This window comes from Seriola lalandi, unplaced genomic scaffold (assembly GCF_002814215.2).
Source record: "Seriola lalandi dorsalis isolate HSWRI2012SDOR001 ecotype SW California unplaced genomic scaffold, Sedor1 jcf7180002054576, whole genome shotgun sequence".
Lineage (NCBI taxonomy): Eukaryota > Metazoa > Chordata > Actinopteri > Carangiformes > Carangidae > Seriola > Seriola lalandi.
The window spans coordinates 1,749,429-1,766,652 of record NW_019525129.1 but is presented as its reverse complement, the minus strand read 5'-3'; the positions used below and the strand labels follow the sequence as shown (position 1 = coordinate 1,766,652).

Below are 17,224 nucleotides of genomic sequence, written 5' to 3'. Positions count from 1 at the left end.
TCAGAAGAGCCTGAGAGAGGGGATGTAAAACTACATTTAAATGATTTTTGGTTCTTAAAACCACAAATATATCTTCTCATGGATCAACGCTTCAAATAAAACACAGGAGAAGAGGAAAATATGGAGCTTTAAAGGAGCTGAGAGTTAGCAGCTTATCAACCTTCACACTCTAACAGACGTATGTATGTGCAACACACATTTGCATGTCAGGAGAGACAAACACACACACACACACACACAGCGCCATCCCTTCACTTATGCTTTAGCAGCAGTTCCCAGCACAGTTTGGGGAGTCTCTAATGTTAATTAATGGGAGTCACTGAAGCATGCGATTCCTAATTAACCCCTGAGAATGATGCTGCAAGAGCTTACAAGTGGAAAAACAGTCTAAAAAGAATCCAATTTACTTTTTCAAGACGCTGTTTCCCTGCTACCGATCCATATGTTGCAAACCTATTTGCAGATCGGTGGCGGCTGACAGCAGCGTGGCTGATCTCTTCTTCCTTTTTCGCCACCGCACAGAGTGGCGGGGGAATACAGATTAATGAGCGTGATCATTTAGTTAATTAGGAAAATGAAAGAAAATCAAGGTGAGTTGATAGCTCGCCACGAGAAGACCCGCTGAATTGAGAGGCAGTGACGAGTCATCCAGAGAAGAAAAACAAATCTGCCGGCACACCAATGTCTATTTGACAATCAGACCATGATTTGACATTGACATGCAATTACTGTATGCGTTTAGCACTAATGAAGCGAATGTGCACGCTATCTTAATTCCACACACCCGTGAAATATACCCACTAGCATGCAACCTCAGTTCAAGTTTGTCTTAGCATCCGCACCCCATCCAGCTTCGACTTGGGTGGCGGCCCGTTCATTGGCAGTCAAGCCAAGAGCCTCGCGCTGCGTGCCAAATTCTTGATGTAGAATAAAAGGTGTGGAAGAAAAGCAATGATTCACCAAAACACTGCCCCACAGTGAGGGTAATAGGATAAGTTAGTGCCAAGGTAAGTGTCTCGCTCGAGGGGAACGCCGGTGGCGAAGATCATCTTGACATTATCTGTTGCATCTCCTTTGGGCATCAGAAACAGTGGTTCTCATTTCCCGTGGAGGAGAGTGTCCTCCCCTCATGTTCTCCTCAAAGTCCTAACTTTGTCTCCAACAGTTAGATAAATGTTGTCTAAAATCTCATACTTTCACACTCACACTTGTTATTATGAATGTGTTCACACTGACAAGTACATCATGCAGCACTGTAAGTACCCAGATGATGCAGGAAGTTGAGTGTAAAACGTTGGACACTCCTCGATCCCCATCTTGGCTAAGTAGCAGAAGGTGAGGGACCACTGGCATACTTTTTAAACTTTTGAAAACAGTGACAGAAGAAAGTGGACACGTTGATGAAAGCCATAGTGTCTTAAAGCTCCATATCTTCCTCTTCTCCTGTGTTTTATTTGAAGTGATGATCCATCAGAAGATATATTTGTGGTTTTAAGAACCAGAAACCATTTCAATGTAGTTTTACACCTCCTCTCTCAGGCTTCTCTCTGGAGCTCTAGTAACAACAGGTCGGTGAGCCAATCAGAAGAGAGGAGGCTCTGAGCCTCTTATCTGATTGGCCGACTGATTCCTGAGTGACCTGAATAAAATATAGCAGATTTCAGGTAAAACACTCAGAGAAACCAAATCCTGCAAAATTGGATAGTGGGTCCAGTTGAGCAGGGCTTGAGGAATGGCTTTTTGCATCATCTGACTGTTTTGTTATGACATCACAAAGTTCCAGAAGTCCTGACGGCTGGTTTTAAGGCTCAGTTTCTGAATACAGGCTGTGTGCATTTCTCTGTGGACTGAGGCTTTGATACTTTCACAGTATTAATATAGAACCTAGACCTGATCTATGATCAAACTACACATGGACATCTGCCTTTAGACTGTATGGGACTTTTAATTTCCATGTTGCATGATCCAGGATCATACAGGAAAGCAAAATGTTTATTTTCAAGTCAAGTGAGCAAAGCAGCTGGCCGATATGTTTGGGGGGTGACAATCTTGGTCACATGTGCAACAGCATTGTTTGAATTGGGATTTGGGAACACTACCCTGTTGAAATTCACACACACCATACACCATGTGAGACCGAGACTGACTGAAGTATCTGATTTGAGACACAGCAATAATTCCATTTTGATTTCCTCCAGACATCAAGCTCTGCAGACACAACGTGAAACTGTTCACACATCCTCCTCTCCATGGGGTTTTCAGAGATTATAGTCATAAAAGTTTAGAACTACAACTAATAATCGTTTTTCATTATCAAGTCATCTTCTCATTATAGATCAGAGGTTTTCACAGTCAGACACCGTGGCCTCACGAAAAAACAAGATAACTGTGTGCACATGTTAAGATCTGACTTTGTCATGACTCTGAGTCAGCGGAGTCATTTTGACTCAACTGCCTCCATCAGCTGCGTCACAGCCTCTGCTGAGAGGACCTCACCATGGCGTTGCTGGACAAATCACTGGGCTAAATAACAATAACTTCCTATTGATTTCAGAACACTGACATGTACCTGTCCCTGCCGCCTCACACAGTATCTTTGCTTCACATCGCCATTGTGTGTAGTTTCATCTTTTAAATTTAAAAATCATTGAGAAAAGAATTGATGGTTGGTGACTTAAAACTACATTTCAGTCCTGACGCTTTATTTTGTTATGTGACTTATAGTTTGAATTGTAAACAGTATTGTCTTTGGATAGTTCTTTATCGATGAAATTAGATGTAATTTTCAGAGTTGGTGCATCGATAATAATTAAATATAAACCACATTTTTAAACTAGTTTTTGATTTATTTCATCATTTACTATGGTATCATTATGTCTGGTTAAGCGGCCCCTCAAAAAATGAAACCAGATCCTCACTTATATTCTTAAACTCCCAGACTGTCTGAAAAACAGAGGAAAGCAGAAAATAAAAGAAGGATTTGTAAAAGACATTCACTTTCACAGGGATTAACAGTTTTTGCAGAAGACTTGCACAAAAGGATCAAAAAGCAGACATGTGCTCAGACATGACACTGAGGGCGAGCAGGGACATTGCACTACATAAATCAAGTCAAGCAGATGATGTGTTGGCTGGAAACTGGGATTCTCCATTAGATGAACCAGCATTAGTCAGCTTATGTCAGTAATTAGACCAGAGTGGGAAAAGTATTTATCATCGTCAAGGACGCACACTCGACCGCAGCCGTGACTTCCCCTTCAGCGGATGTCGCCTCCCGTTTTCCTGCGTTTCCACCTCCTCAGTATCATCACAGTCAGCGTAGCTACAGACACGTCACCTGTTCATGACGCAGCAGGTGAGGCACATCTTACGCCGACCTGGCTCATGTTGACATGTGTATAAATGCGTCATTCTCTCGCACAGATTTCCCCTTCATTCGTACATGCGTGAAAAGATGCTGTTGCTGGGAAAGAAGCCGTTATGGAGACATCCCTATGGAAACCAACAGCTCAGCTTGGTAGGTGCACAGGTACAAGACGAACACACGACTGTACTCTTGTCCAGACAGGACTTATTCATCTGTCCGTAACAAACCTGGGAATAAAAAAAGGTGAATTTGATTGCGGTGAATGAAGTGAACTGACAGCTGATGGGGTAACTGGGTGGAGCTGAGGGGCAATTTGTTTGAGGTAAACAGTATCGACAGCTGAAGATTCAATAACAGATTACTACTGATCATTTATTGATCCGAGAGGTGAGCTGGACAGCTGCATACAGATGTGCATAAAGTTTGACATCACATCTTAAAGTCTCTTTACTCCATCCTGGTCCTCAGAAGCTATTTATATACGTGGGCATATGGGCTGTATAATTGTAAAGGACCTCTAGAGGACAGTTTCCAACTTTGTTATCTTTTTTTATGCTAGTTCATCACGTCTTTTATTTCCTTGTGCTTATGGATTATAGAATCTTATGGGAACAAAGATTGAAAACAGAAAATATTTCTGGAATCTGCTCTGAGAGGACTGGTGTCATATATATGTGCTTTTGATGTTAAAAAATATATAAATAAATAAATAAAAATTAAGAAATGGTGTTGAACTTGACATTAGAGAGAGAGAGATCGAGTATGGAAAAGAATCATTTGGGTATAATTTGAGAAAAGTGTGGTAAAATATAATTACAGCCCCATGATATTTGAAGTGTTGGAGTTTTGGAAATGACCTATGGAGGAGATGCCTGAGGCAGCTGGGTAGAAAACATGTTTCTGCTGTAACATAACAGCTTATATATGAACATCTTCGCTATAGGAATAAAGCACATTGTTGGAAATACATCAAATTTTTCACTTAGACCTGAGTTTGTATGTGACACACATCCTTCCATTGTAGACCTTTTTAACCACATGCCACCTGCAGCTAACATGATGCACGGTGGATTCCAATGAGAAACAGCAGCTGGCAGCAGTGATGGTGCTGAACAAAGCCTTGCACAAAGTTAGCTCCTCATGTGGAAAGAAATGACCTGTGTGTGTGTGTCCAAAAACATCAAGTGACACCAGTGAAACACACGTTAGCATAAAAAACATTAGCATGCCGCACAAGTGAAGAGCACCCGCACGCTCATTCTGGTTGTTACATTCATAGCATGAGCACGTATGAAAATCCATACATAAACTAGACACTGCACATCTGCCAGATGTGCTTCATTAATGCAACACCTCACATCAGAGACGACTGCAGTGTAAATAGGCAGAGCTTCACTCCTGACAAACTGTGTCAATACAAGATTTAATCAGTATCATCTTCAGTGATATGCCAATGGTAATCACACAATAATACAATATTATTTTAACAGGCTGGTTAATACAGGTTTAATCGATTCCTGCTGCCCCTGTCAGAGCGACAGCTACAGCTGATAACACTGATAATGGATGTGTTAGAATTACAGCAAGTGTGTGACTGATCAAACATTGATAATAGTCAATAGTATTGAGGTTCGGAGGCAGTGGGGTGGCCCCAAATCAAATTCTGCTAATCTGAAAATAAAAAACTGATTTGAGTAATAAAAACTGAGTAATATTAATTTCTACATGAAGTTTCTGTCAGGTCTAAACTGTTTTTTTTCCCCAGGAGACACTGAAGAGTTACAAGCCTCTGTTAATACAGTTCATGGTCCAAATGGAGATGGGAGACAGTCAAGTCAACAGACCAGAAGAGTGATACTGCAGCATTACACAGAGCTCCGAAACAACATATGTTCATGTTCAAGTGACTGTAGTTTCAGAGCTGCAGAGACAATGACGGGAGCAGAAGAGGAGGACAGGGGATGCTGTTAAGGAGCAGCAAAGTCTGCTCAGGGAGAAGGTCAGGGAGGATGAATGGGTCAAGAAAACATTGGACTTACAGTAATTTATGGTACCCTACTAATTAGTGGGGAAAAAGCCGTCTACTCTGAAGTGACATTAATAAGATAAGGACACTGCTCTCCATGTTCTGTATTTATGAGGTGCATTCGTAAAGCTTTGGCACAAGCACATTATTTCACTCAAGTTCAAACATTTTCAAGTGATTATGGAAATTCTTATCACATGAATTACAAAGATTTTAATTGGGCCGAAAGATGTGACAACATGAAATAGTTACTGTGCCTTTCTCATGTCATGCTGAATGTCAGTCGACAAGTTAGTTTGGTCTCTGTCCAATTTTTTTCTAATTCAATAAATACCAGAACATAATTAAAGACTAATAAAGAAATTGATTGATAACAATGCAACTAGAATGTGGTTTGTAACTGTTCAGTCACATATATACTGTATATTTGACTGATTTACTGAGCTGGTGTTATTTATTTTATATATGGCACATCGTATAAATACTCTTTCTGAGGTCTGTCAAGCAAGCAACAGGACCTTTGGAACTTCCTGTCATAACGTGTCAGAATGAAAGGTCACAATAACTTGAAATAAAGGATTGGTGCAAAAACAAAATCCCAAAAAGACAACCAAACTTTATTGTGCTTTTACTTTGTAGGCAAAATGGCTAAGAGGAAGTGATTTTGTGGGTAACTGTTGCTGCCCAATGATGGAGATTACCATTAGCACCAGGCGCTGTGCACTGACTACAGAGCAGCCTGACGTGTCTGTTTGTGTCATTCACTCTCATGGATAAAAATATAATGAGCATTTAACTAAATGCTAAATGTGAGAGTGTCAGTCCAATGCTGTAAGATTAAAAACAAATCTAAATGCCAGGTGCCAACCGCTGCTTTATGTTACGCTACGTGCTACAGTACGTGTACAATGTTCTTACCGTGTTTTGTGTCTTATGTGGTTTATACCTCTGGCGAGGGGGTAATGGTGATGTGATGTGATGTGTGTCTGAACTCTCTAACAGACTGTCAGTGGCAGACTGAGGGTGACCAGCCTGTGACTCACCGTCACGTGCGGCAGAGGCTGAATGTGACTTTCTCCCTCACATGCACCGGTGTGAAAAACAAATGCCCGCACACACACACACACACACACACACACACACACACACACAACAGCTGGAGCAAACTGTTGTCGGTCATTTTTTACACCTGTGTCCCCGACATTAACCAGATGTCTCCCTGTAATCTCTGCACGGACCTTCATCAATAGCAGCCGTACGCACATTTCAGTGGAACGCTGCAGAACAGGCGGACGAGTGAAATCCTGCAAACGCACCCTTTAATGTGTTTCACAATGACAGTAAATATGTGAAATGATATAAAAAAAAAAAGATGATGTGACTGATTTAATGATGAATGGGCCAATCAGCAGTCTAACCTACATGTAATTGTGGGTTATAGTCATCATCATCATCATCATCATCATCATCATCATCAGCATGTCTCAGATGAGATGGTGAGACATTTCAAAGAAACAATGTCCTGTGGAAAACTGGCTCCATTAAGCCGGGAGATGGAGATGGAGGTGCACCTGAAGAATCACACGGCTCTCACCAGCAAATTTAATCTCAGACGAGGCAAACGATGCACTCCATTTGACTAATCACCCTGCTGGAATGTCACACCACAGCAACCATCCGTATCTTCATATCGCCACTCACTATGATTTAACATCATCGGTATACTTGGACATTTATCTTCTATTATAATTTTGTCTCCTTTTCTTCTTAATAATCTTTTTTAATTGGGGAAACAAAATGAATGCAGAGGTAGATAATTACAAGTGCTTCTCATTTTTGTTATGGTAGAAAATGATATGCTACTAGTGAATTATAGTGTAGGAATATCAGTCAGTGAGCAAGGTTTGTATGGAGGTAAAGTAATGAAAGAAACCTTTGCATAGGCGTCTTTCACGCAGAATCTTATCTTTTCTAACTTTATAAAATACATAACAACTTTAAGAGTGTGAGAGGAGAAGTAGAGCAGAGAAATAGATGGAGCCGCAGGAGATTTCCATAGAAGTAAAATACGGCATCTTGCCAGAAGATAATATGTCTGACTGTGAAGAATGATGTTAAGAGGAATCAACAGAGACCACAATTATCAGTATAAAAGGGATCCTCTTTATAGTCCAGAGTTTATATAATCTGAGACAAAAGAAGAACATGAAACTCAAATTACTTTTTTTAAAGTTATTTAGTGCCTTCATTTGATTGGACAGTGTAGAGAGACAGGAAATGTGAAGAGAGAGAGAGAGAGAGAGAGGGGAATGACATACAGCCAAACGTTCGGCCGATCGAGGCAGACCAGTGACTCGTCCGCTCAGAGATTGTGCACCCGAACCATTTGGCTGTCGTAAGTGTGACGTCTGTCACGCTCGTTGCAACATGTGAACGGACAGGGGTGAACTCTGTCTATGATCTGGAGTTGTTTATGTTCCAGCCTTGAACATACTCACCTTCATCCCACGTCTGATCTGGTAAATCCAGATCAGACGTGGGATGAAGGTAAATCTGGTAAACCATATTATCGATAAAATAAATATGACATGACATATCAGGTGGAAAGAAAACTCCACACCAACCACTGGTTTAGTGACTGTTAGTCACTGAAGAAAACAAATAATATTAATAACTTAATATCTTGTATGATCTGGATAAATTGAGCGTCAGGGCTCTTCTACATTTTCTTCCCATGTTCACAGACACATCGAGCTGCAGCACAGTGAGCTCGTCGAGCAGGTTGTGAGCTAGTTAAAGTCAAACATAACTGTGTCGAAGGCTTTTTAATCTGCAGTCCGTGGTGGATGTGGGGGTTTCAGGTCACATGGCCTCCTACAAACATGCAGGCGTGTTCCCAACATTTAGGAATGTAAATTAGACTTCTATTTACCGTAGCTACCGGCGGCAACTGGAGGTTAAGAGACAAAACCAGCAAATGAAAAAAATGGTTGTGCAGCATGAGGTCAGTAAACATCATATGTCATGTGAAGTGACAAGTAAACCATTGGTGGCAATCAATGTGCAACAACAGCCCACTTCACTGCACTTATGTGTTCACTCATCTTCTGGTGTGGTCCCAGAGAGCTCGCAGTGTAACAGCCGGCCACTAGTCGAGGATGAGACTGGACCTCAGATGGACATAAATAATGAGGGGGGCGGCTCGGGGTCATGTGGGTGAATGGTTGTAACAATCCATTTACTTTTCAGTGAAGACTTGACAAAAATCCATTTGGATACAAGGGCGCTTCGACATGCGGCCCGGAGGAGCCGGGGATCGAACCGCCGACCTTCCAATTAGTGGACTTCCCATATGATCTTATGTAGATTCTTTACTGCTTCCTTTTTACAAGCACAAGGAGAACATTTACCATTTCTGCCTTTGAATTCATGCTGAAATCATCATCTTGATCCACAAGACTTTAAAGACACAAACAACCTGCACCGCGCTTCAGGAGGAAGGTGACGCCATGTGAAAAAAAAAAAGGTCTGAGTCTGATTGTTTGGTGGAGACCAAGTTCAAACAACAGCTTAAAGCGGGAGTCTGGAACCTCTTCCTCTGAGAGCTACTTTGACTAGATAAAAGTTGCTGAGAGCTCCTCATGGTTTACATCACTGGTCACATTTATTCACATAAACTATCAAAACACTCAAACTGATCTCCAAACCAAGATGAATACAAGTCATCACATATCAATGTCCCAAACGTCTCAAACTCACATCAGACAAAAATCTGAGTCGTGATTCAATCAGAACACACAGACATGACAACACCGCTGTAAATAAAGTTCCATAAATCTGATTAGAAACCAGAGAAGAAGAAGCTCCTCGCTCAGTGATCAGTGATGGTTGTCAGTACATCCAATGGTACATGACGAACAGGAAGTTAAAACAGATCGTTCACTACACTTCATTTTCCAAAATGTAAACAAACATGTACTAAAAAGACAGGGCTCAAGTTTAATCCCGCAGTTTAATTTTCTGTATCCATGGCAACATATTTTTGTTTGTTGGAAAAGTTGAGTTTATATCTGAACCGCTGGGAGCTCGCGAGCCACATGTTAGAGACCCCTGGCCTGAATGAACCGGAGTGAACAGGGATTTACATTAACGCACACTAAATACTCATCAGTGAGGTGTTAATTCACTGAAATCAGATGCTCATTTACAGCAGACTTTACTTTCATATTTAGATATAATTAAATAAAATTACACATTAAGTTATTTTTTTCATTTTCTTGCTTTCTTCCCTTATATCATTATACATTATTCCCCATATAGAAATGTAATATACACATTCTCTGGATATATGAAGATATAAGTTTAAAACATATATGATAGTATAATGTTTACACGTAGATTAATTTAAAAATATGTCTATGATGAATTTCTATGGTATAACATGTTATGACCATAAATGTTAATAATAAATATTTAATTTATATATGCTTATTTAAAACAACAACAAAAAAATACATATATATATAAAAATAATATAAAAATTCTCTCTGTTTATATGTATTTTTTATATTAATTTGTCATTAATGTTAAACAACTCTTACTCTATCTTTGGGATGGATATATATGTATGCAACATAAATATGTCTACAATATAAGCATACATACATACACATGGGGCAGACATATATGTCAATTGTTCCAATTTATAGGTTTCATATATACGTATATTTTTACATGTTTATATGTACATATATGGAAATTCAATATATGTATTTGCATTTTTTTACTGTAGTGTCTACAGTGAGCAGTATACATTCGCAGATTCCAGCACATTATTATTTGTGTTGGAAAAAATTTTAATCACAAAAATATACAAATTAGAGAAAGAAATACATCCATTAATATATGGAATACTTGTAAATGACGTGTATGATGACTGGAATTTTATTTTCTGGCACATTTGTGTTAATGGAATGCAAATGTAACGTTAAATATGATTTGTTATTCCGCTGCATCCCATCATTCATTAGAGCACATGACCTGGCCCCCTCGCATTCCCCTTAATGCAGACAGAGACGAAAGACTCTCAACCTCAAACCTCCAAAGCCTCCGTGTTAGGAAAAAAGAAAATCTCATTTTTGCTTCAAATCCCAGTGATCAATCTCTCCTCCCGCCTGTCCGTCTGTTATCTTCTCCCATTTGTCTGGGGTCTATTTTGCCTCATCCATCCACACGCCACGCCATAAAGCTAACTTCTCTGACTGCCTCATCGCACAACACCGCTGCTCTCTCTGTCAAGCCTGAGGTCAGCTTGGGGAATGAGATGGCGTTGCAAAGATAGTGGAAAAAAAAATGTCACCCGGGAATGAAATATTGATGGACAGAAAGGCCTCACCTCTTTCTCCTGCCCGCGGGGCGTGGAGCGAGCGTCAGGCGGTCGATGGGCAACAAAAAAGGAAAAGCCAAAACAAACACACTAATCTGCACGCAGAGAGCAAAGTGTGAACGCAACAATCCTGTCCCTCCTCTCCCTCTGAGGTGTCCTTATCTCCTCCCTCCCTCTGAGCAAAGCCATAATCAGATTCACTTGCACTTCACTTGATGCGGTTTATTTCCAGCCGGAGCCTTCCAGGGCTTAACATATGATCCCCTTCTGGCAAATAAGGAATCAATACAATGTAAATAAGTAGAGGGAAAATAAATCCCAACATCTGAATTTGCATAACAAGATGCAAGGTGGGTGAAACATGTCAGCCTTGTTTAAAAGTGGCTGCTGGCTGTTTTTAGGGAGCTTCAATTACAAAGCAGGAGAGACAGCAGAGAGAAAGAGATGTCATCCCCCTGCCGCTGAACAAAAGCAGTCCTATTGTTTGCTTCTGCAGAGCGCACTCACACAACTCATCCAGACGTCGTGTCAAGAAAGAGTCCGGCTGCGTTTGGTATAAATATATGTGCGGTAGCATGCAGTAGGGGACAGGTGCATATAGGCAGTTTACCAGGCTGTCACTCAAGTAACTGTATAATAGATCCAAGTCATACGGAGCTACATCTGTGGTGAACAAAGAAATCAAGCCTTGTGTTTCTGCTGAAGTGCACAGAAGCTGAAATCTCCTCAAGGTCAATAAACACTAACTCAGAACTTTCTACGTATCAATCGCATGTCTCCATCCATTTCAGGGTCCAGCTTATTTCCATTCATAGCTGAAGGAATTGACAGAAAAACTCACCATTGATCCATTTGGCTTCGGGGTCGTGGACCTTGAACTCGGGTTTGAACAAATCCTCCACAGTCAGTTTGGTGTCACTCCCAGCTTGGTTGTCAGCTGCAAGAAAACAAGCCATGAATTAAGTTGTATGGTGTTTTTTAGTAAAATGTGTCTCCAATTTAGATGTTCTCTTCTCAGTTCTATGATTAGCTGACCTTGGTACAGAGTGTTGCAGGAATCAGTCCTAATACCCAGAAATTACTTAGCATTTTTAGCACTTCTGGTTCCCTCGTCCTGCAGTCTGTGGGCTTTTGGTTAAATGCCTGAGGTCTGTGGTTAACACAAGCTCCACACATTTTTTCACATTTTATTCTATCATAAAATCCATCAGTAAATACTCCAGTCCTGACTCTTGAAGCTTCTACATCTGTTAAAAAAAGGCCTGCTGCTAACGACTGTCTAAATTAGACTACAGAGGTTGTCGGGGAGGTTAAACATCATCACGTTGAAGATGAAAACTGATCCACTCACCAGTCCACCTTTACAGCCTGGTTGTCTTTATACAAACTGTCACTAACTGTGTCACATTAAAAGCTTCTGTAGAAGAGGTCAGAGCTAAATCAAACTACAAGGTGAAGTTTAGTGGTGGAGACGTTGAAGTCATGTGACCGTGGTGTAGTTGTTTTGTAGCCTAGCATTAGCTTTTTACTTCTGCTGTAGAGACGATATTTGAATTGCTTTCCCATTAATGTAGTAACTTATTATTTGTAGTATTAAATTAATACTTAATTTAATTTGCCCTGCCGCAGTTTAACATATAACTGCATTTAACTGTGATTGCAACAAACACACACAAACACACACTCCAATCAGCTGATTGTAATGAAGACAACCCCATACACACATAAAAAGCTCTACGTTATTGGCAATTTCACATGGGTGATGATCGGACGATCAGACCATGGTTAAGATCGCACATCCCTACTGGGAACCGAACGCATCCTGAGCACAATTTACCTGTGTGCATGTGTTAGAGACTATAAGCTTCCCAAACACAGGTGGTGCAGTTGCAGTTAGAAAAAACTATGTCACGTTTTTACATTATAAATCATATATCAAATACATTTTACCTCAATATAAGTACTAGTGTTTGAGCCATATAACAGTATGGTCTATTATTGGTTGATTTTACCTTACCTTAGCATACAGTCTATGTTGGCTCTTAAGTGACAAGACTTTGTGGTATATTAAAGCCAAAGAATTGTTTGAAGTAGTTTAGAAAGAGTGCTGTCAGCACATAATCTATTCAACTGTAAAATATCCTCCTCAGTACGTGACTTGTCACAATTCATCAATCAATCAATTTAAGGGATCGGAACCAAAGCCTTTGAAAATCCTTTTTTTTTTTGTTTTAATCAACCATGATTGATCCCAAAGTTCAAATGACTTTGTATAATGCGACAGGAGTGCGTTGTGGTGACAAGCCCACAGAGAAATATCACCCAGCTCTGCATTTGTACAGAGCTTTTTACTTCCTTCCGCATGTGTGCATATTCCTGTACAGCTCAGTTTTACTGCACTCATCAAGTAGGAAGCTGTTTTTAGCAACAAAAAGACGAAACACTCCAAAAGCCCCTTCCACATGCTCCTGGTGTGACATGAAAAGTTGATTAGTGTAGCTTTAAGGTTTAGGTTTGAAAGTGGGATTCTGTCAAGTTAAATATAACTGTATAACTTCCTCCCTGCAACCTGAAAAACCAAAAAACTTAAAGCAGTCACCACAAGTCTTCTGTGTTTCCAAGTCAACGAGAAAACATGGACAGCTGGATGTTTTTACATCCGCCGGCCAGACAGACGTATTGAGTGTCCTTTTAAACGAGATATATACATAAAGGCACAAACACAAACACAGACACACACATGACAATGAAAAAAAAAATGCATAGAACATGGAACAATATATTTTCTCTCAATAGCTTTTCATATGTTCACTGACGTGATCATTACTGGGCTGGAAAATCCCGCAGCTGTTCCATGTGTTTCATTTTTAGTTATGAAATGTTATGTCTTTAGCAGAAAGAGAATGCGCCAATAGAAAGCTCCTTCTGAATAGGACAGCTGCTGATTGTGAGCAGAATAGGAGGGCCAAGTCGTTTTGAATGTCAGCCATATTGGCTTTCCTTGATCACTCCGCACAGCATGTTTGTTTATGGAGGCAATGAAAGTATAACCAACCGTGGAATTCACCAGGGGGGAGCGAGGCTGCACGGGCAGAGGATTGTGATGGTTTTTTACATCTGAGTAATGCTGGGTGCTATCTTTCATCATTTTTGGGAGCAGGTATACAGTGTACAATAGTGTTGTACACTTCTGGAAGTTTCTCCATTTCCACACAGGATCTGTGGAGCTCAGCCAGAGTGACCATCAGGTTCTCGGTCTCCTCTCTTACAAACGTCCTTCTCCCTGATTGCTCAGTTTGGCCTGGTGACCAGCTGGAGTCACGGTTGTTCCAAACTTCTTCCATGTCAGAATGTTGGAGGTCACCGTCCCCTGAGGAACCTTCAGTGCAGCAGAAATGTTTTTGGATTCTTCCCCCTGATCTGAGCCTCGACACAATCCTGTCTCTGAGCTCTGCAGCTGTTCCTTCCTCCTGGTGGTTTCTGCTCTGATCTGCATTGTCAGCTGTGAGACCTGATATACACAGGTGTGTGTCTGTCCACATCATGTCCAATCAGCTGGGTTTACCACAGGTGGACTCCAGTCGAGGTGCAGAAACATCTCAGAGAAGCTCAGGAGAAATGGAGGAACCTGAGCCAAACTTCAAGTGTCTGAAAACTTACAGTATGTCAGTGTGATATTTCAGTTTTTTTCTTTTTTAATAACTTTGCAAAAGTTTCTAAAGTTCTGTTTTCACATAGTCATTACGGGTGATTGAGCGTCGAAGCACAAGGCTGCAACATAAGAAAATGTAAATAAGCAGAAGGGGGCTGAAGACTTTCTGAATGCACTGTATCTACACATGCAGCAAACACAGAAGGACATTATCATTCATTTGAAGTTGTGTGTCTAGCCACCTGACAAATGTAAGCACGATATTCACACTGCTTTTTTAGCGGTGGTTGGATGTCAGCCAACTCCTGAGAAAAACATCTGCTGAATGCGCCGCCATGTTCAGCAGCTATTCACTCACTCTATCCGTCTCCTGTTTGGTGCAGGTCAGGCAGTGTGAGTTAAACAGATAATTATCAGATGGAAATAGGACTGGCTGAACTGAAACAGTAAAACAGAACACAATTAGCTGAGAGATGCTAAAATGCTCCGTATACTTAAGGCGAGTACAGATGTGCTGATCGTTATCTGTGGGTTCATCATTACAAATCACCCCATTCACGTTATATCCATTATTTCTAGCAAAAAAATGATTTAGTGCAACTTTAATTTGGACACATATTCTTATTCTTATAGGTTCATCTGTTCATCCATGGCCGTGTTAATTGAAAAGGCACGAATTATAAACACGTTTAGACTCTTACAGCATTAAGGATTCTTGTTAAGGATTCTTGTTGAAGTCGCCCCCAAAATACTTACACCTGCATTCATTTTTTAAAATGATTAATTATTTTAATCATTATTAAAGATTAATGTTGTAATTTTGTTGATTACAACAGAATCTACGGGCCCTAAAACCAAACAATGATCTTAAAGAAGCTTAAAAGTTCAGTAGAGCTGAAGGAAACTGCAGAGCTGGGTGAAGATTTTCTGCAGGATCATCAAGTATGACCATTTTACATTACTTCTAGTTATTTGATCCATTGTTAATATAGGAAATACTGATAAGAGCAGCGTTATTGTTATGTAAGGTTAGTTTTGCGTAATATCACATCGTACAGTCAGTGTGTTCTCCAACCTAAAGAACCATATAGGTAACTTTTCCCTATCCTTGAATATGACCTGTACAGCGAACCAGCAGCAGCAGTACTGGACCTTAATTGTCATGGTAACAATAATGAACTGATGTTTACGTATGTGGAACTGTGAGAGCTCCACAACACTGTTTTGTTTTTGTTTTTTTTAACTATTTGATTATGTTCAGGAAAGTTGGTGGTAAGTACTTCCTTAGCGTTACAGGATCGTAGTCCTTAGAACACCCCAACGCACCCCAACCCTCCAAACACCATCATCATCCATTATACATGTTCTTTATACCACGTCACCTGACTTCCTCCTTTGCTCCCTACTATTACTGCAGATACTAGCTGTCGCCTAGCAAGAAAACATAACTAAAGGTCGAATAATAAATGTGTCATCATTTGATTGTGAGTGGTGAGTGGGAAATCTTGCTGAGAGCATTACATGATGGTTAATCTAACCATCATGCAATGCTCTCTGCAAAACAGTGATTGAAATTGTGCAGGTCTGATGCATCATGTCAGTCTGCACAACTTCAGTCTACTAGTGTATTGATATGTGGAAATGGTTGGGGAGGCCACAGCTGAAGAGCGGCAGCAACACAGCGTCCGCTGATGCAGACACCAAGGCAACATGGAGACGGCGGTCTCACTCCCACCGCCTGACTTACCCCCACCCCTTCTCCCGCAACTTCAACAAGTGCAAGATGACCTCAGTAAAGAACAGCCTGTGCAGGTGTGTCTACTGGTTGCAGCTTTACCAGCTGTGCTCCAGCACATCTGGGACCAGACTTGAGACCATGTGTTTTATATATACATAAATTATATATTTTAGTAATAATATTATATATCTTATATATCTACCATCCATAAATCATGCTTCTTTCATTTTTTTGTTACAAGAAACATTAAAATTCCCCTTACTTTTGCTGTTACCATGGACAACGATTGTATTTATGTGTAATTGCACATTATGACTGTTTGATCCAGATAAAAGCAGCTACATAAAAAGCTGAGCTATATAAACTGGGCGATTATCAGTTTTTCTTTGGATGATGATGACTTTTAGGTGTCCACACTAGTGCACCTCGACTAATTTCAGACGCACCCTGAGTCATTTTGATCTGGAAAGGTGCATCCACAGAGCTGCGCACAGTCGCTCATGTGTTACCTGGTGTGAGGAGGATGACCGACATGGTGATGAGGGAGCAGACCACCAGGATGACCAGCAGAGCGATGGCAATCCCCTTCCAGTTCCTCTGAGGAGGACTCACCCCACCCAGGTCCTGCAGACAGAGAGAGAGAGAGAGAGAGAGAGAGAGATGGAGGTCAGAGGGGCAAAGATGAATACAGCCCCTCCCTTTGCTGAGCTAGGCTTGAATAGATGTACACATTTTACATCGCTTTAAGTTTCACAGACGTGATACATACAAACTTGATTGTTGTATGAAGCTAGATATTTGTTCAGACACAAATACGAAAGAGGCGCAGCACATAGCACGACACAGCTCCATCCTGATGATCACACTGCACACAGTGTTTACGGCACCTATTAATATGGGTGACAGTGAGGTTTTGTATCACCGATACAATCCCCCTGCACAGTGAAGAGCTTTGCACGAGCCCCGACCGTGAGCCTGAGAAATGAAACCCGGAGTCTCTGATTCATGTTTCAATGCTGCAAAGCTGAAAAGCATTTGCATGGTTCAGTCATTCT

The 17,224-nt window shown here is 40.8% G+C and overlaps 1 protein-coding gene across 1 annotated transcript in view; it reads right to left on the bottom strand.

Annotated features, from left to right (window-relative positions):
• The window catches only part of dpp10 (dipeptidyl-peptidase 10 (non-functional)), a 225,759-nt gene that overhangs the window by 82,075 nt on the left and 126,460 nt on the right, over nt 1–17,224 (bottom strand). Inside the window, exons 2-3 of the mRNA XM_087176994.1 lie at nt 16,679–16,793; nt 11,621–11,716 (exon numbers count right to left, since the gene is read on the bottom strand). Coding sequence (XP_087033120.1) covers nt 11,621–11,716; nt 16,679–16,793 — 211 coding nt within the window. The remainder of the gene's footprint in view (nt 1–11,620; nt 11,717–16,678; nt 16,794–17,224) is intronic.